Source organism: Lolium rigidum, chromosome 3 (assembly GCF_022539505.1).
Source record: "Lolium rigidum isolate FL_2022 chromosome 3, APGP_CSIRO_Lrig_0.1, whole genome shotgun sequence".
Lineage (NCBI taxonomy): Eukaryota > Viridiplantae > Streptophyta > Magnoliopsida > Poales > Poaceae > Lolium > Lolium rigidum.
In genome coordinates, this window is record NC_061510.1 from 204,598,439 (window position 1) to 204,622,655 (window position 24,217).

Here is a 24,217-nt window from a genome sequence, read left to right on the forward strand (position 1 = left end):
CATGCAACATGCGATGCAACCGGAATTCGTTTCATGGATAAGAACCAAGAAACACGATGCAATGCATGCAAGGTTTGAGCTCTCTCCGATGATGCGACCTACTATCCTATCGAGCACAAACCTTAACCTTGCGCGTTCCTCTCGAGTCGGCAAGCTCCGTCTTCACCCTCTTCATCATTGTACATGCCACCGTCTTCCTCCAACATAAACGCCACCGTCTTCATCTCTTCTACGCCGTCTTCATCTCTCTTCATCTTCAACACGGCCTTCGTCTCTCTTCGACACCGTCTTCGTCATTGTACTCCATCTTCTCCATCTTGCAACCTTGAGACCAACACATGGCTATGGACCTAAGATAGATTCTCAATGCAACCGTTAGTCCATAGGGATTGTCATCAATTACCAAAACCACACATGGGGTAATGGACATGTTCTTTCAGATGCGCACCCGATAAAAACAACAAAGACATCAACAGCCGAAGGAATTCAAAGAAGAACGGACCTGAAGGTTCCAGCAAATCCAGGTTCGGGCCCGGGGACCTGAACCTGTGTAGGGTAACGTTGTTTTGCCTTCGGCATTTAACCAGTATCGTCTTGCCGAGTAAAACTAGGCTCGTTGTTTATATCCCTTACGTACAGTCAATTGCTCGGCTTCACCGGAAGTTTCAGCGGACTCGATATACTAAAAGTACCAGATGATGAAAAAGGTTCAAAAAACATCGACAGCAAGATCTTCGAGTAGTACAACTTGAGCCTACGCACGGTTGCAAACATCCGTCCCTAGACTCGGGGGCTACTCCCATCGGGAGAGATGGACACGCACCCGATGCCAAGCAACTTCAACTTTACGACGAGCATGAAGACTCAATCTTCTTTGAATTATCAAGATGTTCGGATGAAGACAACTTTAGTCCCTGCCCGAAACTTTGCTTCGACTAGTCACTCGGGGGCTACTGATGTGGGCATTACCCTTCGGGTACCCGACATTAGTCTACCTCCCTTGGGCCAACTAGGGGCCCATGAAGATTGCCCTGATCCAAGGTGGGCTCATACGTCGGTTGCAACGGAAGAAACTTACAAGAAGATGGATTATTGACGAACAAGGCAAGAAGATGTCAGTAAAAGGAAAGAGTAGACCTGGCCTGCTATATAAAAGCCAGGAGAGGGCCTGCCGAACAACAACACACGAAACCCCCGCAACCTAGCATACACAAATCCTAGAAACCTTGCTCTCGGTGAGTTCACCATAGCAGTCAATCGGCTGCCCATTGTAACCTATTTTACTCGATAAAATCAAGATCAGGCAAGCATGAAGTAAGGGTTTTACCTCATCGAGGGCCATGAACCTGGGTAAATCTTGCTTCATGTTCGTTTGGTATCCGATGTCTCGTGTTAAACTGCAGGATTCCATCAACCCTAAGCCCCTCATGGTGGGCATTGTCGAGGAGCTCCCTCGTTAGAACCAGTTGATCTTCTTGGGGGATCCGGGGAAACTCTGAGGTACTAAGTTTAAAATATACGCGGTGATTATCCGGAGAATTTTTTTGAAAATTTGGTCGATGGATGAAGTCCCGTGGAAGAGAAGACTTTCCGGCGAAGAAGCTGGAAAGATGTTTTTTGAAGTCGGAGTTCTTCAAGATTTCCAAGACTTCCTGAAGCTAGTCGGAGATTTCAGAGGCACGAGCAAGACGGAACACATGGTGAACCTCGGAGAACTATAGGGGCTACTGTTGTGGGTATACTTCGTGGGTGTACCATCGACAATGCCTAGATCCGGCAAGCCCGTGGGGCCCACAGATGGTGGTGGTGGCATATGGCCCACCGGGCGGCCCAGTTGCTGTTGATCAAGAAGGAAGAAGTCCAGCCTAGGAACAAGGAGCCGGATCTAGGCCGACCTGTGCTAGGAGTCGGATCCGACAAGGCCCACCAAGGTAGCCGGATACGGTACAATGATTTAGGTAAAGGCGGATCCTTGACGTGCACGGCAATGTAATATTCCGTAGCTAGGCAAGATTGTATTCCGGCTAGGACTCTCCATAGAAACCCTAGATCCTGGCGCCTTTATAAGCCGGATTCCGGGAGCCCTAGAGGCACAACCACAACTCATTGTAACAACGTGAAAGCACTCAGATAATTCCAGATAAGCAGCAGTAGGTCCTGCCTCCGAGCAGCGTATTCCGAAGCTGGGTAAACCGCGTAGCACCGTCCCATTGGCTCTCCGCCCTATGGCCCTACTTCTTCCCCCCTTCGTGAGGATCCCTCCTCCGGGGTAGCGTCGATTAGGCAACAACATATAATGATATAAGAAACAAAAGATATCTTGCACCATATTATTACTCTTTCAAAATCCCAATGAACAATATTGCAAACTTTTTATGCAAAGTGCATGCATAGTGTATATATATTTTTCTTCCCTATTAGTTGGTCATAGGATGGAATTTAAACACACATAATTTTGACTCAGTTAAATATAGGTTGGACCCTTTGCAAGGGAAGTATCGATTAATACATAATGCATCGGACTAGGATTAGAAGTGCATGTAGATGTGGGAACATTCATGTGCAAGGTAGGTAAGTACTAACAATTATGATATTGCACGCCAACACCAGTTACTGTAAAGTGGTTCCCATTTGTAGGCCCCTCCCCACTTTGTCTCTCGGTCTTGGAGGAGATTACCTTCCCTTGGAACTAGGAATTCCATTACCAACTATATTGCAAAATTAAAATAAGCACTTTTTCATGCTCATCAAGGGGTGCAAGAAGTTTTTCATGCACTCTTGTTTTTATCCTTAGCAGCGAACTACAGGGTCTCTATTTCATGATTTTTGATCTCCGCCTCCATATATCGCAAAATAAAATACCATGAGGTATTTATAGATGGATTTAGGTAAAAACACGCCCCCACACAAAAGATTGAGGCGAGCGTTGGTGCCCCCTTGGAATTGGGCCGTGCCATGGGACCCCCGTCCGACTTGTTGGCCTCTTGATACCATACTTTTGCTTGTTTGGATCCGTCTCAAAAAATTCCTAAATGTGCACTTTAAACTTGCCCTTTTTAATATTCATAGCTCTTGAAAAGTAAAAAACTACTAAAAGAAAGTTTTTCTGCCTCCCAGCGTTAAATACCAAAATAATGCAAACTATGTGAAAACCCCCCAAAATCAATGTAAAACATGTTGGAAGACTCATATGTCATGTAGTTATCATGGAATATCACATAATAGACACCAAAGTTCATGATATATTTTACATGTATCATTATCCAATTATCATCCCAAATAGATATATTTTCATCCAGACCCACTCGCTTGACCAAATCAACATTTAAATCTTCTCTTCCCCCAAACATTACTCACCAAGTTTTAGATGTGTACCTTCATGTAGTTGCTTCCATCAAGTTCTGATTATGACAATATCCTCCAAGTAGAACTTTAGCAAGTAAAGGGGTGGGATTAGTAAGTAACCTCCACACATGTTTTCCAAGTAGAGCAATGTTAAAAGCATGCATATCCTCTGAAGCCAATACCGCCTTGACTCTTTGGAATTGAGAGTTTACCCCATGCAATCCAATGCATAGGTAGTTAATCTAGTTTTCCCATCCACCAAAACTTTCCCATTAACAATGTAAATTTTTGGCACGATCATTTTGATAGAAGGAAACAACTCATACTATAGGTATACATGGTTTAAATGATGGATTTTATCAAAACCTCCTTTCAGGGATAAGAGAATTTTTTTCTCTACCCAAACATTAACCTTACTTCTAGCATTGTCAGCTATATATTCAAAAGCCTTATCTGCTAGCTTTCCAACCGTAGTGGTGGTAAGCCCAAATATTTCTCATTAAACGCCTGCAATTGTACATTCAAGTTTTAAACTTTCTCTCTATGATCATCAGGAGTACAAGGGCTAAAGAGGATGACACACTGCTTCTCTTTGTTTACCCTTTGACCACTAACATAATCATAATTTGGAGAATATCTTTCAGTCTCCTTGCACTAGGTCCATTCACATTAATGAAAATTAAACTCTCATTAGCAAAAAAAAGGAGATATGATATCCATGGTGATCTATTGCAGACTTGCACCCCTCTATCTACAAAACATGTACTACAGTTATGTAAAAAACCCGTTAATCCTTCTCCATAAAATAAGTATGCATGGGTACGGCGACACCGGATCCCCGTGTCATATTCCCTGAGGAGGATGAAAAGGTTCAAGCAAACCACCATACCTCGAGTCGACAACCTGAAAGTGGATAAACACTTCATGATCAGTTGAACCAACCTCAAAGGGAAATCTAGTTTCAACATCAGTGCTTCAAGAAAAGGCCATTTGGCATGATCATAAGCTTTCATCGTGTCAAAGTTTCATGGCACAATGATCTTTCTTACCCTTGTTATTTGTCTTCATTAAATTGATACTTTCAAAAACCACCAAGACACTATCTTTTATCAAACTTCTAGGGACAAAAGCATTTTGCGCCTAACTATTTGTATATTCCAACATTGATTTCATCTTGTTTGCAATAGTTTCTGTACCTATCTTATGTAGAACATTGCAAAGTGAGATCGGTATATTTTTTTTAATTGACGGAGGGATTTCTAACCTTGGGAATAAGAGTTATAGCCATATCATTTAACCAATCTGGCATCCCTCTCCATTCAAAAAACTAAACACAACCTCGTATAGATCAATGCCGAGGAGATCCCAATGACGTTGGTAGGAACCATTAGTAAAACCAATCACTCTTGGAACTTTAGATGGATACAATTAAAAATCACTTTTAACTTCATTAGCCCTAAAGTATTCTTCAAGAATTTCTATCCTCGGGACACCTTCCCACCAACAAGGTTTAGAAGGCATTGATAATTTGGTTCACCTTATGATGAATCCATACCATACTAAAAAAAATTAACCTCGTTTTTCATAGAATCAATATTCACAGATAGAGAACCATCATCATGCTGCAAGAAATATGTAGTATTATGATCACCAGACTTTAGCCAGTTAACGTGTGATCCTTTCTTAATTCATATTTCCTCATGAAACAAAACCTCATTCATTCTCTCCATAAGCTTCTTTTCATCTTTAGATGGGCTACAACCCACTGATTTTTACGAGCACGTTCCAGGCTTCCAGCTCCTTGTAAGATTCTTGAGCTTCTTCTTAGAATTTCCAAAGACCACTATTCCCTAGGACTCCAAGAGAGATTGTGAACTTTCTAAAGAATTTGTGAACTTACTTAGCCCAATTGCTTCTTCATCTCACTCAGGATCAAACATTGATCTGATTGCACCATGTTTATATATGTGTTTCACATTTGAAACCTGGAACATCTATCTCAATGATTCTATCCCAAAATGCTCTATCTTACCAAGCTCTCAGATTGGCTCTCCCATCGTGTCTATTACCTATGTGAATGACAGCCCTAAGAAACCCAATTCTTGCAAGTCACAAACTTCCACAACCTCCTGAAAGGCTATCATTTGACACTCCTTCCTATCATGCTCACTAAAATGTTCCATTTTGTACATGGTTTCGTTAAATTCTCCAACAAAAAGCCAGCCGCCTCATAAGCGTCCAAGTTTGATGTCTATTTTATCTTCTTGGTACACCATACACCCTGGTAAACCTCCATTTAGGGACTGAATTATCCTTGCACTGAACAATCACATCAATATGATACATGGTGCATATTGGAACTTTTCATGTGAACCGAAAAAGCCAACAACCAAAAAATCCCAATACCACTGCTTAAAGCATCACTATCAACAATAAAACTCTAGCAAAACAAAGGTACTAGTAAGTTTCTCCTCACGCGTTTTCCATCGATCAGAAGAAGAAGAAGAAGAAGAAGAAGAAGAAGAAGAAGAAGAAGAAGAAGAAGAAGAAGAAGAAGAAGGAAGAAGAAGAAGATGAAGATGAAGAAGAAGAAGAAGAAGAAGAAGAAGAAGAAGAAGAGGAAGAAGAAGGAAGAAGAAGAAGAAGAAGAAGAAGAAGAAGAAGGAAGAAGAAGAAGAAGAAGAAGAAGAAGAAGAATTCCCTCTGGAAATTCCACTCTTGATCCATGAGCCTCAACTATCACTTTTAAAATACCCAATGACACTTTGTAGTCAACCATTTATGGTGTGACGTTTGATGTCATCAACGCATTTCTCTGGTGTTAGTGATTAACACAATCTCATGGTCTATGGATTAGGTTACTATGCATTTGAAGGCTACAACAAAACGAACTTAATGACTTGATCTTAATGCTATGCTTACTTCAGGTGTGTGTCCACCGTATCATTCTCCTAATGAAATGATCTTGTTATTAACAACAACATCCAATGTTCATGATCAGGAAACCTTGATCATCGATTAATCAACAGGCTAGTTAAACAAGAAACTTACTAGGGACTCAAGTTTGTTCATAAAACACACATGTATCAATGTTTCTAGTTAATAAAATTGTAGCATGAGATATAAATATTTATCATGAACACAAAGATATAATAATAAGCACTTGATTATTGCCTCTTAGGCATATATCCAACAACACTTTCGCCTCTAGAACCAGGATCTTCCCAGCAATCGCCCAGAGAGGTTTCTCTTGATCGTCCTCATCATAATCAACCAACCTTTTCGCCTCTGCGGCTATCATCTTGAGATTCTTCATCATGTCTTCCACCAGAATTTTCTCTCCCGGTCTACTCCCTTCCACCGAGGGATCACCTTTTCTCCTCCTCTTCCATTCTTGTCTGCCACCGCCGGCTCCCCTTGGCACGCCATGGAGAGCACGCCGTCTTCCTCACCATAATGGCCAGCTGAAGCCAAACCTAAACCATGCACCACAATGATATTCGACACACGTCGTCAAAGTTATTTGAAAACCGCCATCGCCTCGAGAGGGAGATGAAACGGTATCTTCGAAACTCTCTAAAAAAAGAACACCTTATTTATTCTAGAAGAAGCAATGATGAATGAATGGCCCGCGAATAGGGTCTTCTGCTCTCGAACTCCAATGATCTTCATTCTAAAAAACAATCAAAAATCATATTTAAAAGTTAGAAAAACTAGAAAAACTCGGAGCCAAAATTCTGCACTTCAAGAGTAGGGCGTTTCCGTTACTCCCTCCGTTTTTATGTACGAGGCCACAAACTCACATTCGAGATACCAAGAGAAAACAACTAACTAATAAATTAAACAATTATGTGGAAATGCTCTTTTGTTCCGGGCTAATTAAAGATGTTGCATGTGATGTTTTTTTATGGCTGAATGCAAGATTCACACTAATAAGCATCATCCTCCGATGTAGAAATCTAATCAAGTTTATCAATTATTTTTAGTGGTCTTAGAGCATCTTTAATAGTGCCCGTATAAACTCGATCCTAAAACACGGAGTTCGGTCTCCCGAATTTTTCAGTTTCGAAGATTTTAGTCGCCGCGCAGAATAGAAACCGAAAACGCGAACTGAAAAACGGAAATCAAAAGTTACGGAAAATTTTTCTCCGATGATCCATGCGAAATGAAACGAAATCTTGCTCCGATCGAGCTACATTCGAACATAATTTCACATACTAATCAAAATACTAACTAGTGCGGCCACCTTGAACAACGCCGCCTCCGCCGAGCTCCCGCAGGTGAGAGGCGGGCCATCTTCATCGTCGTCGTCGTCGTTGCTGTCGCCGCGCCTAGGGGTGGTGTGGGCCATTGCGGAGGCATGGGTGGTGGCGGTGGAGCAGAAAAGCCGAAGACGTCGAAGAAATTTCTCGCCGGAGGTGGAGCGGAGACGCGGCGGGGGAGTAGGGTTTTGGAACCCAACTCGCCCCCGCGCCCTGTATAAATACGAGGCGACCGTCCAGTTTCTCGGGCCCCCAAACTCATTTTACGGGCCAGATTGCGAGTTCGGGCTCCGTTCTGGGTCTCTTTCAGTCTGAACCCGTATTCCCGCCGGAATTTTTCGGTTCCGGCTCCTTTTTCGGTGACTGTTAGAGTTGCTCTTATATAGAGGCAATTTTTTTTTTTTTTGATAGTGTAAAAGTAGAGAATGATGTATTAACATTGTAGATGTGTGTTCTTTGAAAAAAGAAACATTGCATGCGTGTGGTCAATCAGAACCTTTTATACGGTATCAGTTGAATTTAACATTTTAATGGTAAACCCTGGAAAATATATGGGCAGATCCAGCGAGGCGGAGAAAGCTTGGAGGTCATCCAAGTCAGTGGAGGTGGAGGAGGCCGCGGCGCCTAAACCGACCTGGACTTGTTCCTTGCTGCCCTCCCCGCACAAGGGATTTATATTTCTCGTCCTTCCTTTGTTCAAGCCGACCAGGGGACGGCCGCGAGGCGAGGCGGCGACGACAGAGGCGGCCTCGGAAGCCCTTGCCATGGATCCCATCATGAAGCTCTTCGAGGACGACGAAGAGGTGCCCGCCCCGACACCCAACTCCTCCCTCCTCTCCTGCCATTTTCGTCCAGTTATTGGGGGAAGGGAAGGGCTCAATGGCGGTTTCTTCTTCTTCTTCTTGGGGTTGCGCAGGATGAGACCATGCACTCGGGCGCCGATGTCGAGGCCTTCACGGCGGCGCTCAACCGCGAGGTGGAGGGCAGCGCCAGCGCCAGCACCAGCACCAGCGCTGCCGCCGCCGCCGCCTCCTCCTCATCCCAACCGCTGGATCACGCCGACGGTGAGCCCCCAGACCATTACCCTCCTAGATTATTTCCTGTCCTAGAACCGAATTCGGGCTGACCCGTATTTCCCCTCCCCCAACAACCGGGTGTCAGAGTACCGCCCTTCTTCATTTTAGATTTGGATGAATCAATCAAGAAACATAATGTTGAATGCAGCCCCCTCCTTATTTCTTATTACCGCTTTGCAATTTTAGAATTAGGGTGCACCCGGTGGTTTTGGACAAATGAGCAAGTCATCTATTGACTGCCCTCTCCTTGATTGATGGGATGATAGGGATCAGGAGGAGATAAATTTTGTTGAGGTCAGAGACTAGGGTTTGAACTTTGAAGTTTTATTCGTTTAAGTAAACAAAATGTAGGAAGTGAATTTTGAAATGCTGGAGTTATGGGTCTTCTGTTACAAAACTTACAGCTCCTTGCTCCTTGATTTCATGCATATAACAATGATGAAGAATGGTTATTGAATTTGACAGTCATTATGTTGTCAAATTGGAATTTCCCATTGGTTTGCCCATAACGTAGGTCTCGATTGAGAGAAATGTATTCAATGAGCATTAGAATACGGGATCCCCAACATACCATTTGATTTTTGTCAACAAAAACCCAAACACAGTAGATAGGGATATGTTATGTTGACCAAGAATGTTGGCTCAGCCGAATGTGTTCCTTGAATTCTGAGGTGGTGGTACTTTCAAGACTCAAGAGCATTTTGTGTCGACCTTTCGCTCTGTAGAATTTGAACTAGTGTAAAGCATCTAGGGCATCCACAATGCTTTCACTTCAGCATTGTGTAAACCTATGCCACCTCAGATTTTATATGATCTGGAGGAGAGAGGGTCAAGCGAGACAAGAAACTTATATCTTGCATTAGACATAATCTTTTAGAGCAAACCAAGAAGCTAGGTATGTGTCGATACATGTGAGCATATAATTTTATCTAAACAAACTTAGTTTGAGCAAATATAGTTGCATCATTTAGTTTTCTAGGATTCTTTTAGATACACATGTCCTTTTAGATACAACCTAACATATGATGCACCGGAGTGGTAGTTTCTAGCTTTTGCATCATTTTAATGCTAAATAGAGCATTTTATCCTCATAGATGGCTAGATACTAACTTAGATATAATGGATTCTAGATGCTCTTGCACTGATCTTTTATTAGCAGTGAAGTTTTCAAACAAATATTTCTTGAAGTTGAAAATAGTTATCACTTAATTCAGTATGGTGATATTTTTTTCCCGTTTGCCGTGAAGAACTTGAACAAGAGTCAACATCAACACTGCTGCTCTTGCAGCAAGAATGGTCTTAAACAAAAATTCACTAAACTTAAAAATAACCTCTAGCTTAATCAATGAGTTGTATCTAGTAGCTTTTTAGCTGTATTTACAAATTTGTACTTTCCTTTTGCTTCGGAGTATTTGAATGGATTGAAGAAGTGGGCTAATTTGGCCCAAAATTGCAGGTACATTACCTCAGGAAAGCAACTCAGTAGTAAACCACAGTCATGGGCAGTGGCAATCTTCAGTAAAGAATGACATTAGAAACCAGGAGAGCCAACAACAGGAACAAAAACAGTTATATTGCAAAAATGAGGAGTCATCCAGGCCTGAAGCAGTTTCCATAGGTGCTGATAACAAACAACTTCACTCCAGTACTCAAAATGAAGGTGACCGACTAAATGTCAAGCAGGAGCCAGGAAACAATGCTCAGCAACGTACTGTTGGTCAGCAGCAGCCTATACAACAAATAAAGAGTCAACAACCACCAAGCACAAACAAAACAAACAGTCCAGTCACGGTGGGAAAACCTCCTGTTGTTACGTTTCATATGCTAATCCCAATTTTGAGACGCTACCTTGACAAAGACAGGGATATACAAGTTCAGTCCATTTTTGCAAAGTTACGGGTTGGTATTTGTCCTTCAGTCATGTTGAATTAAAAAAAACTGGTCCAAATATTTATTATTGTTATTTCATAACACATTATGTTATATTTTATTTTATTTCCAATAGAAAAATGAGATCAGCAAGGAACATTTTTTAAAGGTTATTAGGACCATTGTTGGTGATAAGTTACTCAAGCAAGCCGCTTCACAATATCAAATGCAGGTAACAAAGCTATCCGCTTTAATGAGGTTCATGTAAACATAACCTGACTCCGTTTCATTTGTAGTGCTGCCTCACATCTGTGAAGTTAATACTTAAATTAGGTCAATCTGTATTTGCCAGCAGTCCATACGTTATTCTTACTCTTATCAACATTTTTTTTTCCTTTTGGTAGTTATTTTGGTCTTGTTTGTCTGCAGGCTGCTCAGGCACAACGGAATCCCCCGGCAAGTGCGAGCAACTTTTCTTTGTTAAGTCAAGTTTCAGGTCAGCAAAATGAGAACCCAAGACCACCTCAGTTTCGACCTTCGACGTCTGGCCAAATGCAGAGTAACATGGGTTATGCAGCTTCAGAGGGAAATTTGCAAAAGCCTAATGAAACTGGTAACATGTCAGATAGAAAAGGAGTGCATATGCTACAAAGCCGCCCACCTAATATCCACTCGACCCCAGTGCAAGCAACACAACATCATCTGCAGCGTCCCCAGACATCTTTGCCAGTGTTTGGGGCAAATAATATTCATCCTCGTCCATTTCCACAGTCAGTTGGAGGTTCAATTGCGCCACTTAGACCACAGATGGCAGATTCTAGTCAAAGAGGACAATTTCTCCAAGGAGGTGTTGCCACACGACCAGCACTGCAAAGTAATCAACCTTCACGGCCACAACAATCAAACAAGGAGCAGAAAGCTAACTCTTTCATCCCAACAGCTCATATGAACAAAGAAACTGTTAATCAGCCCTCTGAATCTGCACAAAGTTCTTTTGCTACCTCGAATGCAAAACAAGTCAACCCAGCACTGTTATCTTCAAAGGGTGGTGGTATCTTGGAAAATCAATCATCTGCGCTGGCCAGTTCTAAGTCTTTGACTACGGCAAGCTCAAGTCAACCTCATCGATCTCATGGAACTCCAACAGAGCTCAACATGCAGGTATGTATTATGCTATTGTGTTGATGTATGTGTATGTGTACTTATAGGTGTGCTTAATGTTCATTTTGAAATCAGTACCAGTTATTTCTCTATTGCATTGAGTAGGATATACACTAAGTTATGTAGTTGTATGGGCCTATACAAGTTGCACAACAGGTTCATACACCTAATGTGAGTCAGGAGAATGTAATACACTGAGTTTGAGGGTATGTAACCAATGTTGGTCCTACAGCTTTTGTGAAGAATTTTGAAACTTCTCTGATGAACATATTGGAGATTGATCCTTGTGCTGGTAGTGGGAACTTAGAAATGCACCGACACGCTTGAGTGGATAGTTCGCAACTGTATAGCAACAATGCTGCGAGATAGAATAGATATGGGTGCATAACATGAAACACCAAAATCAGCCAATAACCAATGAAACCAGACAATCTTTAATATAGCAGCAGTATGAAGTAAGATTGTCAGTATCACGATAAATGTCATAGTTGTTTAAGTATAAGTGTATTGCCCTTCTCCATCAGCATGAGCTTTTGGGCGAACTGGTTAGTGCATGCAATTCGACATGGTATCAACCAAGAGGTCCTAAGTTCAAGACCTGGCTCTTGCAATAAAAAAATAAGACATTGCAATCCACTTTTGATCCACGTTCAGGGATTGTAATCCTCCACAATCCCTGTGGAAGTCGTTTGAATCGAAGAAACAACTGCGAGGGGAGACAACTCCGGGAGGAGACTCGATTGATTTACTCATTGCTTGATTGATTATGGTTACATGCTCACCCTTAAGCAAGGATGCAATACTTGGTTTCAAAAAAGCATTCTATCTCTAAGGTATCTTGTCTTAAATCCAAAGGATAATAGGGCATTTTGCCGCCTAACCAGGCCAAGAAACCGCTTATATGGTTCTATCATTTCCATTCTATGTTCTTGTTAGATGCGCCAATTATACTTACTCTGGGAGCAAGCTTAAATTAGGTGGATAGCGAACTTGATAAAGTAGTTAATGATTTACAAGGCAAGATGATGGAGTGATGGATTTAACAATGCAAGTTAAGCAATTTGATGGCTTCACTGGTTGATAATACCCGATGAGATTCGACCACAGAAGTGAAATATTCCTTTAATTGTGTGCACACAAAATGCATCCATTCCTGCTTCTTTTCTGTTTATTTCTTTGCAATTTGACCAAAATTTTGCCCTCCACTCACAAAATGATTCAGTATCATTGATGAATTTTGATGTTCTGCTCTAACAATTATTGCTGCTTCGTCAGATTCAACCTGGTACCCAAGCACCTCCTTCTGGAGCAGCTTCCAAAACGCCTCAAAAGAAGTCATCTGCTGGACAGAAGAAACCTTTGGAAGCAATTGGCTCATCCCCTCCACCATCAAGGTAGTTTTATTTTTCAATGCTCATTTTTACTTTGGTTAGTAACCGCGATTTGATCGTACTTGCTCTTGGTTCATGATGCATTCTATATTGTGCCAGCAAAAAGCAGAAGGGATCTGGAGGTTTCCATGATCAAAGCATTGACCAGCTGAATGATGTTACTGCAGTTAGTGGTGTTAATCTGAGGGTATGTATACATACAGTCTCTAATGTCCTTTTGTTCTTTTGATTTCTTTTGTGCACATATCTAATGCTGTAACTATTGCTTTTTCCAGGAAGAAGAGGAGCAACTTTTCTCTGCTCCAAAGGAAGAGAGTCGAGTTTCAGAAGCTGCTCGAAAAGTTGTACAACTGGAAGAAGAAAGGCTCATTCTACAGAAGGAACCTCTGACAAAGAAATTAGCAGAGATCAGTTAATACCTTCATCATTCAAATGTAGTTAAATTTATAGAGGAACTTTATGTTCTCTTGTCTAAGATGATTGTTTTGGCAGTGAGGAAATATAATCTGAAGAGCATCGGTAGTGATGTGGAACGTTGTCTATCGATGGTGAGAGATTATCTAGCAATGCCCTTTCAAGATTTGCCTTATGCCTAATCTAACTTGAGCTTTCTCCAGTGCGTTGAGGAGCGGTTACGAGGATTCATGAGCAGTATAATAAGGCTTTCAAAACAGGTGCAATACGTTAATCCCGTTGACATTTCCTACGCAAAACTTTGAGCTGTTCTGATACCAACTAATTATACTCTTTCGTTTTTTTTTCGCAGCGGGTTGATGTTGAAAAATCAAGGCATCATATTTATCCTTTATCTTCTGATGTTCGGAGTCATATTTTGAGGGTGAACCGAGAAGCTAGAGAACAGTGGGACAGGAAGCTGGCTGAAGATGCTGACAGAATCAGAAAACAAAATGATGTTAGTTCTGCATGATTTTTTTTGTTTGTTTGCATTTAATTTTACGTTCACATATATATTCAGGTTATCAGGTAAAGTATGCTTGGTATGATGTCTTTTTATGTAAGATATGTCTCAGGTTTTTCCGCAAGGAATTTGTTAAGAACTTGAATAATTGTCTTAGTTGCCAATATCAAGTGCGTTATGTAGGTTCTAATGTTGGATATCTGATAAGCTCGATAGAAACTCAAGTTTGCTGACTAATATCTAGACTAATTAGTGTGAGTTATGGGACACGAATGATACAATTAGATTTGTATGCAAAATCATTTTCCAATGATAGCACTTGTGTGCTACATAATACATATTCATTGGTCTAAATATTTGTCAAACTTTAATCTTGAAATGCATAGACACCTTACAGTTCAGAACAGAGAGAGCATTTGTTAACTAAATCACATGAGAAAAGTAGAAAACTGTATGTGTTTCAACTGTGGATGTATTCTTTAGTTGGGCTGGCCGTCTGGCCAATCCATGCAATCACCGCTATGCAATTTCTGCAATTCTTCCTTGATTAAGCTTGAGAGCGCATGTGTTGATTGGTTCACCAATTCTATCTCACGTGTGGTTTCTTTTTGGATAGGAACAACAAAGGATCAGATATCCACTCTATCCAATGTTTGTTGCATCAGTTAATACGGGTTATTTCAGTTAGTATGACCGTATGGGTTATTTGTAGCAGTTATATGGATAGTGCAGTACAACATATGTGTGTGTACTGCAATATTTCAGTTCAATTGTTCATTAAGTCTTTGTTGCATGGAAAGAATCAGACATCTAGTGTAATTTTTTTCCGAGAAAACACAAAGTACCTTCGCATTTGAAAGTAGGGTTTTGGTTACAATCCTCCTAGGAGGCACAGCTTATTACTGAAAAGGTAGAGTTTGTTTTAAAATTATTTTAGCTGAGGACTATTTATGTGTGTCCTACTGCTTCTTGGAGAGAACACAAAAGCTTGGTATCTTGGTGTTGGAGTCCCCTATATTTGTATTGCATTTATAATTTTAACCTACTGTAATAATTTTAACCTACTGTAAAAGGTTCATTGTTTTGTACAAGCAAAACTTACAGGTTGTTATATGTAAATGTAACCATGACTTGATGTTGTGTATCAAGGTGTTCCAGTCAATTTGCTATCTGTAGCCCCTCTGACTTACTGCTCCCACTATGTGATTTTTTTTACTGTTTACAAAATTTGATCTGACATTTAGCTATCTAATGTTAGTAGACAAGTTCTTCCGTTGATTATAATCATGACTAGGATCTAAGCAGGTTGTTTTTGTGGTTTTATAATCTCTTCTTCGGTCTAGTATGATCTACTGAGTGCTTTTTAACGGTGAATGTGTATTCATTGAATTGGAATTAGACGGCAGTGCAAATGTTATAGTGCAGCACTCCCTTTTCGCTTCAGCTCTATTGTTCATTAGAAATTCTAGATTGTATGGCCAACTACTGTGTTGTTTGATCAAATTTGTAAATGCAGGGAGATGACAGTTCAGTTGTTTCTTCAGAAAAGGACAGAGCTGAGAGCCGTGGCACATCAAAGCATGCTAAGGTAAGTTCTCTTTTCACTTTCAGGTCTCATATGATAGTACTTGTACATTGTTTCTTAGTTGGGATGTGTATGATCTTATATGCATTGCAGGCTTACAAGGAGGAAGATGATAAAATGAGAACAACAGCTGCAAACGCTGCTGTGCGAGTTGCAGCCGGAGGTGATGACATGCTTTCCAAGTGGCAATTGCTAGCTGAAAAGAATAAACAGAGAGGTGAAGGAGGCGACGGTTCTTCTGGCTCCCTGCCAGGTACCATGTCGCCTCACAGGCCTTCACCTAAAGCTGGAAAGGGCTCAAGAGAACAGCAGGACAATGAAAAGCGAGGCTATTTTTCAATGCTTGGACCTGGTAAGCTCGTGATCCTTTGGCTCAGGAATTGTTCAGCGTCTATTTTTAATGGCATAGCAACCAGCAGCTGTAGGAGTCCAATGAAGTTTAGTCCTTAGCTTTGTTCAGGAAGTATCTGCTAATTTGGTTTTTGCCAGGTAGTCGGTTTAGTTGAGAAGTCTTTGCTAGTTTTGTTACTTGACCGAGTCCTATCGGGTATGTAGGATAATTACGGATATATTAGTTAAATTAGAAAGTGCCTTATCTGTTGAGTTGTAATCTTCGCGGGATTTAGTTAGTTGATTTCCTCCATAAAAGAGGGATGCCAATCTTTTCCAAACAGAAGCAATCAATCTACCATATCCCTGCCTTCTCTCTCCTGTACGTTCCTGTCCTTTTCTGTACGATCTCCCTTTCTTTATCTACCTATCCCCTTCCCCGTTTTGCCCTATATATCTTCTATTATTCTCTACTATCTCCAGCAGCCCTACCCACTTTTATTCATCTGCGTCTCTAGCCTTACCACGACCTGCCATGGCTTCCAATGGCACCAACCATGTGACCATGGCACAGCTTCGAGAGCAGATGAAGACTTTGACCACTCACTTCAATGAGATACTGACCAACTTGACGGTCTACTCAACCAGCTCGTTACCATCAGTGTGCCTATGACGGCTCCACGGTTATACAAGCTCAAGTTTCCCATCTATGAGGGGAAGGGGATCCTCTAATGTGGGTAGGCCGCTGTGAACAATTTTTGCGTCTAAAACGCACCCTGGAGGAAGAGAAGGTTTGGCTGGCATCGTACCACATGGAAGGGTCAGCCCAACAACAGCGGTACTACTGAGTACTGACTGGAACGTGATAGAGGTACTACTGGCTGGAACGTGATAGAGGTCTGCCGACATGGCTGGATTTCAAGGAGTACATCTTGTTTTCGGTCCTCCCATGTGTACCAACCACTTCGGAGAGCTCATTACTATTGTTAAGCTTCATGCACTAGCCAACGCAACCAAAAGTTCGAAATGATGGAAAAGGGAAGACGGGAAGACAAGTCAACACATGTAGAGTCAAAGGCAGGCTCAACAGGCCTATACGTGCCTATACGAGGACTCCGAGGGGGCAACAACAATTTTAGGATAAATTGCGAAAGCCAGGACTTGAACTCGAGACCTTGGGCTCTGATACCATGTTAAGCTTCATGTACTAGCCAACGCAACCAAAAGTCCGAAATGATTTAAAGGGCAGGCAATCTACTTATACACTTCAACAACTATAAGCATGACTGGAACTCTCAAGGAGTACGGGCTGCGAAATTGGTTGTCTGTTTCCTTTACATAGGAACAATGCCTAGTTATTCATCGGTGTTATCGTTAGAAGTAATCATTTTTGTTGATTAGGAAGAGTTTTATCTTCTAAGAGTGGTGATCTTGTGGGATTTGGTTAGTTGATATTATGAGGGATTTCCTCTAAAAAATAAATAGTAGAGCAATGCCGTATCTGCCATGCTTGACATTAGTTGTTTAACCCTGAATATCTTGTGCCTTTTCACCAGGTGGCGTAAGAAGGTCAGCACACATGAAAGTGGCACGGAGCATCAAGGTGAAGGATGTGGTTGCAGCACTTGAGAGAGAGCATCAGATGTCAAAATCATCTTTACTATTCCGGTTACATGGGAGACATCCGACAGAACCAGCCGGGAAATAGTTGTCAAAACAGCAATATTCAATTTTGTCATTTTCATGTTTCTGTTAGCCATGTAGAGAGATGCATCTTCTGTGAGAGTAGAATGATTGAGATGAGAGGTTCATTTGTCAAGCGATGATCAATTTTGCAGGCGCTAAGAAATATCAATAGTGAACCAACAATTTTTTCTCATGGGATCAGTGTGCAGGCATACTTGTTTTTATTGTTCTTCATGTCTCTATAATCCTGTCATAACCATTCAATGCCAGTTAACTTGTGTTAACATGATATGCCAAACAGCACCAGAACATTCTCGTTGGTGGAGTAGAAGGATGGTTTTTTCCTCCGTAGATGTTTATACGAGTTCTCCTGTGTGGTTTTCTTTCACAGTGCTGGTACTTGAACCAGACTGAAGGATACCTTGGTCTGGTAAGGCTATGCAACATATTCAAATAGGTAACCTGACGTTAGCATAGCTGCTGTAGTAAGCAGCTTACAATTTAGACAATACAATAGTGACTGTACTGATGGAGTAGAACTCCCTCTCACACTCGCTTCATTCTTTATGCTGTCTGAGTACATTACCCTGGACCCCTGCACTACTACATACCATCTTCATCTCTGCTGCGTGTATCATTTGTACCAGCTTCCTTCGACATGCATTATTGTGCATCAGCGCTCCTAACATCCAAAGTCATAAGGAACCAATCCTTGCAGCTCCGGGCCATTCAGCCTGCTGTTGTTCTCGAAGCTGGAAAAGGTAACAGGTATGTGTTACTAGTAAATTTCATGATTGTTTACAACTTGAGGTGCATTACTTGGACGAAATATTCTATCTAGAGTAGTGAAGTTTGAGAGATTACCTTCGAAGAGGGAAGGTTGAGAAGGGACCGTCCACAGGGATTGTTCCACATAAGTCATTGTTAGACAAATCACTGCATGACACATCAGCTTACAACGATCAGCAACCATAGAGAAATATAATAAGGGCACGACTATTTATTTCGTTTTTTAGATAGAATGAGCATATTTGGTATGATTGCAAATTTATTCCACAAAATCAAGCTCCGATCTGATTCTGAACCAACGCTGGGTAGAGTAGCCTTAAGCGGGCCGCTACGAGCACCTGTGTAGCTTATGTGGGCTGAGCCCATAAGTTTTGTTTGAGAGAATAAGCCCACATAAGTTGTGCGCAAATAAATTGAGGCTTGCGAGTTGAGAGCAGGAGACGGACGGAGCTCGCCGCCGCCGAGCATGGACATCCACGCGCTGCCCCGCCGCGACCTCCAGGCGCTGTGCAAGCGCAACGGCATCCGCGCCAACATGACCAACGCCGCCATGGCCGACGCCCTCGCCGCGCTCCCCGCGGTCGATGGGATTCAGGACTACGCCAAGCCGCCCGTCGCCGCCGAACCTACGCCTGTGCCCAAGGCGGCGGTTCCGGCGGTCGCGGCAGAGGAGGAGGAGGAGGAGATGCAGGGGATCTCCCTCCCCGGCGGCCGCGGCGTCGCGCTTGCGCCCCCCGAGGTCATCGTATTGGGTGACGGCGAAGAGGAGGACGAAGATCTTATGCCGGCACTTGGAGCGGGGCGGCGCCGTGCCAGCCGGCGGCCACGGGTCGAGCCTGTGGCCGTTCCGGCTACGAGGAAAAGGGCTGCGGCAAGTACTGCCGAGACAGCTGCGGAGGCCGTGCCGGGTCGGACCACTCGCTCCCGGAGCCAAAGGGTGGTGGTGCCGGCGCCCGAGGAGGAGGAGGCGCCCGAACCAAGAAGGACGCCGAGGAGAACTGTGGCGAGGAAGACTAATACAGAGAAGGAAGAAGAGGAAGAAAAGGGAGCACAAGGTAATGCCTCTGATGATTGCGCTGTTGATTCGTCAGTACAAGAACAGCAGGCCGATGTTCAGTGTGAAGATGCAAAACCGGTGCCTGTCATCAGCGATGAGGCTGCCGAGGAAGTTGATTTCACCAGCGGTGTCGCTGAGGCGAATAAAGTAGCAACTTCTGGTAGCGCAGCAAAATCAACTGAGAAGAAGGAGCCTGTGGCTGCTCCGGCTAGGATTACGAGGAAAAGGGCTGCGGCAAATATGTCCGAGGTTGCCACGGAGGCTGTGCCGGTTCGGACCACTCGCACCCGTAGCCAAAGGGTGGTGGTGTCGGCACCAGAGGAGGAGACACCCAAAGCAAGACGGATGTCAAGGAGGGCTGTGGCAAGGAAAACTAGTACAGAGCAGGAAGAGGAAGAAGAAGGGATGCAAGGTGATGTTTCTGATGATTGTGTGGTTGATTCATCAGTACAAGAGCGGCAGGCCGATGTTCATGAGTCTCGGGATTCACCAGTTTTCCGGAATGACACTGCTTCCAGCAAGGAGATTCATCATCCCAGGGAAGATACAGAAATGGCCGCTGTCAAGGAGGTGCCGTTGGCCATGCTATCCGATGAGGCTGCCAGCAGCGGCGCCAGTGAGGAGAAAGAAGTACCAACTTCTGGTGAGAAGCTTGAGAGCGCAGCAAAAGCAATTGAGGAGAAGGAGCCTGTGACCACTCCAGCTACAACTACGAGGAAAAAGGCTGCGGCAAGTATGGCCAAGATTGCCACAGAGGCTGTGCCCGCTCGGACCACTCGCTCCCGTAGCCAAAGGGTGGTGGTGTCGGCGCCAGAGGAGGAGGCACCCAAAGGAAGAGGGATGTCGAGGAGGGCTGTGGCGAAGAACACTAGTACAGAGCAGGAAGAGGAAGAAAAGGGGATGCAAAGTGATGTTGCTGATGATTGTGTAGCTGATTTCACCAGCGGCGCTAGCGAGGAGAAAGAAGTACAAACTCCTGGTGAGAAGCTTCAGAGCGCAGCAAAAGCAATTGAGGAGAAGGGGCCTGTGGCCACTCCAGCTACAACTACGAGGAAAAGGGCTGCGGAGGCTGTGCCTGCTTGGACCACTCGCGCCCGTAGCCAAAGGGTGGTTGTGTCGGCGCCACCAGAGGAGGAGGCGCCCAAAGCAAGACGGACGTCGAGGAGGGCTGTGGCAAGGAAGACTAGTACGGAGCAGGAAGAGGAAGAAAAGGAGACGCAAGGTGATACCTCTCATGATTGCGTAGTTGATTCGTCAGTACAAGAGCTGCAGGCCGATGTTCAGCAGTCTCAGGATTCACCAAACTTCCGTAATGACACCATTTCTAGCGAGGAGATTCATATTTCCTGTGAAGATACAGAAATGGTGCCCGCCAATGAAGTGCCGCTGGCCATGCTGAAATCTGGTGACGCTGCAGAGGAAGTTGATTTCACCAGCGGTGCCAATAAGGAGAATGAAGTACCAACTTGTGGTGAGATGCTTCAGAGCGCAGCAAATACAATTGAGGAGAAGGAAGATATGGCTGGTGTTGAAGAAGAGGCAGTGGTAGCCACCGATGAGATGTCACAGAGATCGTCAGCAACAGTGGAGGATTGTGTTATTGAAGTGGTCACCATCGACAACCTGTCGCAAGCCACAGTAACAGACGACGAGGGTGCCGTCAAAGAGAGTGGATTCAGCTGTGACATCACAGGTTTGTCCGCTCAAGAGAAGGTAGTGGTTGCAGCCAACTGCATGCCACAGGGCTTAGCGAAACTGGACGAGAGTGTTGAGCAGGTTGTCACCATTGAGAACCTGTCGCAAGCCACATTAACAGATGATGAGGGTCCAGTCAAGGAGAGTGGTTTCAGCTGTAACCTCGCTGATGTGTCCGTTCAAGAGGATGGAGTGGTGGCCGCAGAAGAGATGTCACAGAGGTCAGCCATATTGGATGAGAGTGTTAAGGAGGAAATGGCCACCGTCGAGAACCTGTCGCAAGCCACAGTAACAGAGGACGTGGCCACCATCGAGAACCTGTCGCAAGCCACAGTAACAGAGGATGTGGCCACCGTCGAGAACCTGTCGCAAGCTACAGTAACAGACGACGAATGGGTAGTCAAGGAGAATGCTTTTACCAGTGACCTCCCGGCGGTGGTCGACACTGCCAGAGACTTCAGTGATCACATTGCGTCGCCGCTGTCTGCAGGAACGCGTGAAATCGCTACCAAGTCCATGTCCATCAACTCCATTACCAAATCTGTGGCAGTGAAGCGAGTGAAGGAAGTGAAGGAAGACAAGGAATGTGAAGCATTGGGTAGCCTTAGCCTAAGGAAGCTTAAGATGAAGGTCAAGGAGAAGGTGTCAGTGGAACTGGAGAAGAAAGACAAGGAATGTAAAGCATTGGGTAGCCTTAGCCTAAGGAAGCTTAAGATGGAACTCAAGAAGAAGGTGGTAGTGGCACAGAAGAATGAGGTGCCACTGTTTATGTACAGTAGCAGTGGTGGTGAGAAGAACACTTCCAAACCCGTAGGAGTGGAACGAGAGGAGGAAATGAAGGAAGGCAATGAATCCGAAGCATTGGCTTGCCTTAGCCAAAGGAAGCTTGCGACCAAGCTCAATGAGAAGGCGGCAGTGGCACAAGAGAATGGCGTGAAGGAAGGCAAAGAATCTAAGGCACTAGACGGGCTTAGCCTAAGGAAGCTCAAACTGAAGCTCAAGAAGACGCTGAATGCTCAGAAGGTAATCAGTGAATCGCACCCATCGATGTAATAAACTTAAGTGTATGCTTTATGGTTTTGAGTGCTAAGCTGCCAAACAAAAAAAACTTGATTTTGGTATGGATGTACACTCACATGACTTTGAGGTTGGTGAGTTTGGCCAGCTCCCCTGGAATTGATCCAGCAAGTTTGTTGTTGTTCAGACGCCTATAAGAAATCGCTTCAGTATTAGCTCGGGAAAAGTGGTTGGCATATAAAATATCAAAACCTACATCTTTTTACTGAATCTAATGCTTAACCATGTCAACAAGCAAAAGCAAATGACCTGTGGACTAAAGATGCCATGATATTGCACTGTAGATTGTTCAGAAGGGGGATTAGAGGAAATAGTTTGTAATACGTACATGAATCTTAGTGAGCTGAGCTTCGAAAGTGACTTGGGAATTCTTCCGGTGAGCTTGTTGGCATACAGGTCCAAGCTGATCAAGTTCTTGAGCTTGCCCAATTCTTTTGGGATCTCGCCACCGAGGTTGTTCCTGTATAGCTCCCTGCAAATGAAATTGCAATTGAGTAAATCACATGCCATTCTGTTCTGTTGGAATAACAGAAAAAGGAACGTAGAACTCATGATAGGGGCGGGGCACATACAGGTACTGGAGGTTGACAAGGCGGCTGATCTCAGGGCCAATGGAGCCAGAGACGTTGGAGTTGCCTAAATCCCTGTAGAAGGTTAGCACAAAGAGTGTCAGACAACACAATCATCCGATATAGAACGCCAAATTATATTGCACGTTATTAGTAGTATGATTATTCAGTTGGTTAGGGGGCAACAGACGAAACGATCCCTGGAACAAGAAGCAAGTGTAAGACCAAAGACAATCGATATCCTTGGCAGCACGCAAGGCAAACCATGCGACCATCATGATTTTCTATGCGTTCATCGGTATCTTACGATTTTCTTTAAAAAAAAAATGGTGCCATCGTCGATTTTTATGAACAAAGCAAAAGCAAACGTATTATCTGTAGGAGAACTAGCAGAAACACACAGTTGTTCGCTTCACATGAAAGAAAGAATGAAGAACACGGTCGTACTCTACTAGGAACGGTGGAGTCGGTATGGAAGCGAGAGGAGAAGGAGTACTTACAGGCGGACGACGCGGCTGGCGTGATCGCAGGTGACGTGGAACCAGGTGCAGGGGTTGACGAGGGTGGGATCCCAGCTCTGCAGCACGCCGTTGGGGTCCGACAGCCGCATCCGCAGCGCGTAGAGCGCGTCGCCTTCCTCGTTGGACGCCCGCGCCACGCCGGCGGCCAGGCCCAGGAGGAGGACGGCGGCGACGAGGAGGGAGGGCACGCGGGGCGCCATGGCGGACAGTAGGTAGAGGTCGGGCGCGGGGAGAGGAGGTCGATAGGTCTCCTTGGCTCTAGTGTGAAAGGAAGCGAGGCGCTGGCTGGAGGTGGAGGAAGAAGAAGAAGAAGAAGAAGAGGGGAGCTGGTCTTTGGTGGTAATGGAATGGGAAGCCACTGCGAGGGTGGTGTGGTGAGTTCGAGTACGGCGACGACGGAGCAGGTCAGCGGTCCAACTTGGACTGAGCACGCTGAAGGAAGCAAACTGCAAGGTTTACCCACGTCATGGAGAGGAATAATCATCATGAAAAGCGAGAAGGGCAGGAGGTAGAAAGTGCTGCGTCTTCAAGGGGCTGGACGCTTAATTAGGTGTTCATGCGAGCCAATGTGTGGGGCGATTCCAGCGGAGACACTAATAGGTGAAAATTGCAAACGAAGGCCGAGCTACATGTAGCTATTTTTTTTAAAAAAATAGAAATCATAATTTTAAGTTTTAAAAAAAATCTCAAAAAATTCTAGGGATGTATATCAAACCTATAGAACTTGTTAGATTGCAGAGAAAAACAGTTATTGCTAGTATTTTAATGATGAAATCAACAAACATTGGCTAGTATTTTAGGCTAAAATCTGGAAAAAAAATTAATGATGGAATCAACAAACATGCAAAATCTCAATTCGAAATTGCTAGTATTTTAGGCTAAAAA

At 43.8% G+C, this 24,217-nt stretch overlaps 2 protein-coding genes across 2 annotated transcripts; one reads left to right on the top strand and one right to left on the bottom strand.

Annotated features, from left to right (window-relative positions):
- The first annotated feature begins 10,478 nt into the window (after window positions 1-10,478).
- Window positions 10,479-17,858, top strand: LOC124702911 (transcription initiation factor TFIID subunit 4b-like). The gene is made up of 12 exons (XM_047235096.1): window positions 10,479-10,582; window positions 10,689-10,784; window positions 10,982-11,713; window positions 12,989-13,107; window positions 13,204-13,291; window positions 13,380-13,515; window positions 13,597-13,652; window positions 13,722-13,778; window positions 13,871-14,017; window positions 15,540-15,611; window positions 15,702-15,960; window positions 17,495-17,858. Exons 1-12 carry the CDS (start codon window positions 10,505-10,507, stop codon window positions 17,644-17,646), a joined length of 1,992 nt encoding a protein of 663 aa, XP_047091052.1. The 5' UTR covers window positions 10,479-10,504; the 3' UTR covers window positions 17,647-17,858.
- A 217-nt stretch (window positions 17,859-18,075) lies between these two features.
- LOC124702912 (leucine-rich repeat protein 2-like) lies at window positions 18,076-23,643 on the bottom strand. The gene is made up of 6 exons (XM_047235097.1): window positions 23,312-23,643; window positions 22,815-22,886; window positions 22,571-22,714; window positions 22,302-22,373; window positions 18,489-18,560; window positions 18,076-18,376 (listed from the first exon to the last, which is right to left on the bottom strand). Exons 1-6 carry the CDS (start codon window positions 23,530-23,532, stop codon window positions 18,307-18,309), a joined length of 651 nt encoding a protein of 216 aa, XP_047091053.1. The 5' UTR covers window positions 23,533-23,643; the 3' UTR covers window positions 18,076-18,306.
- Between the last annotated feature and the right edge of the window lie 574 nt (window positions 23,644-24,217).

Coding starts and splice junctions, on each gene's coding strand:
- LOC124702911 (XM_047235096.1), top strand. CDS start 10,505: ATGCTAATCCCAATTTTGAGACGCTACCTTGACAAAGACAGGGATATA. Junction 13,108..13,203: donor TCATCCCCTCCACCATCAAG/GTAGTTTTATTT, acceptor ATATTGTGCCAG/CAAAAAGCAGAAGGGATCTG. Junction 13,292..13,379: donor TTAGTGGTGTTAATCTGAGG/GTATGTATACAT, acceptor TGCTTTTTCCAG/GAAGAAGAGGAGCAACTTTT.
- LOC124702912 (XM_047235097.1), bottom strand. CDS start 23,532: ATGGCGCCCCGCGTGCCCTCCCTCCTCGTCGCCGCCGTCCTCCTCCTG. Junction 22,887..23,311: donor GCCAGCCGCGTCGTCCGCCT/GTAAGTACTCCT, acceptor AACCTTCTACAG/GGATTTAGGCAACTCCAACG. Junction 18,561..22,301: donor CTCACCAACCTCAAAGTCAT/GTGAGTGTACAT, acceptor TGTGTCATGCAG/TGATTTGTCTAACAATGACT.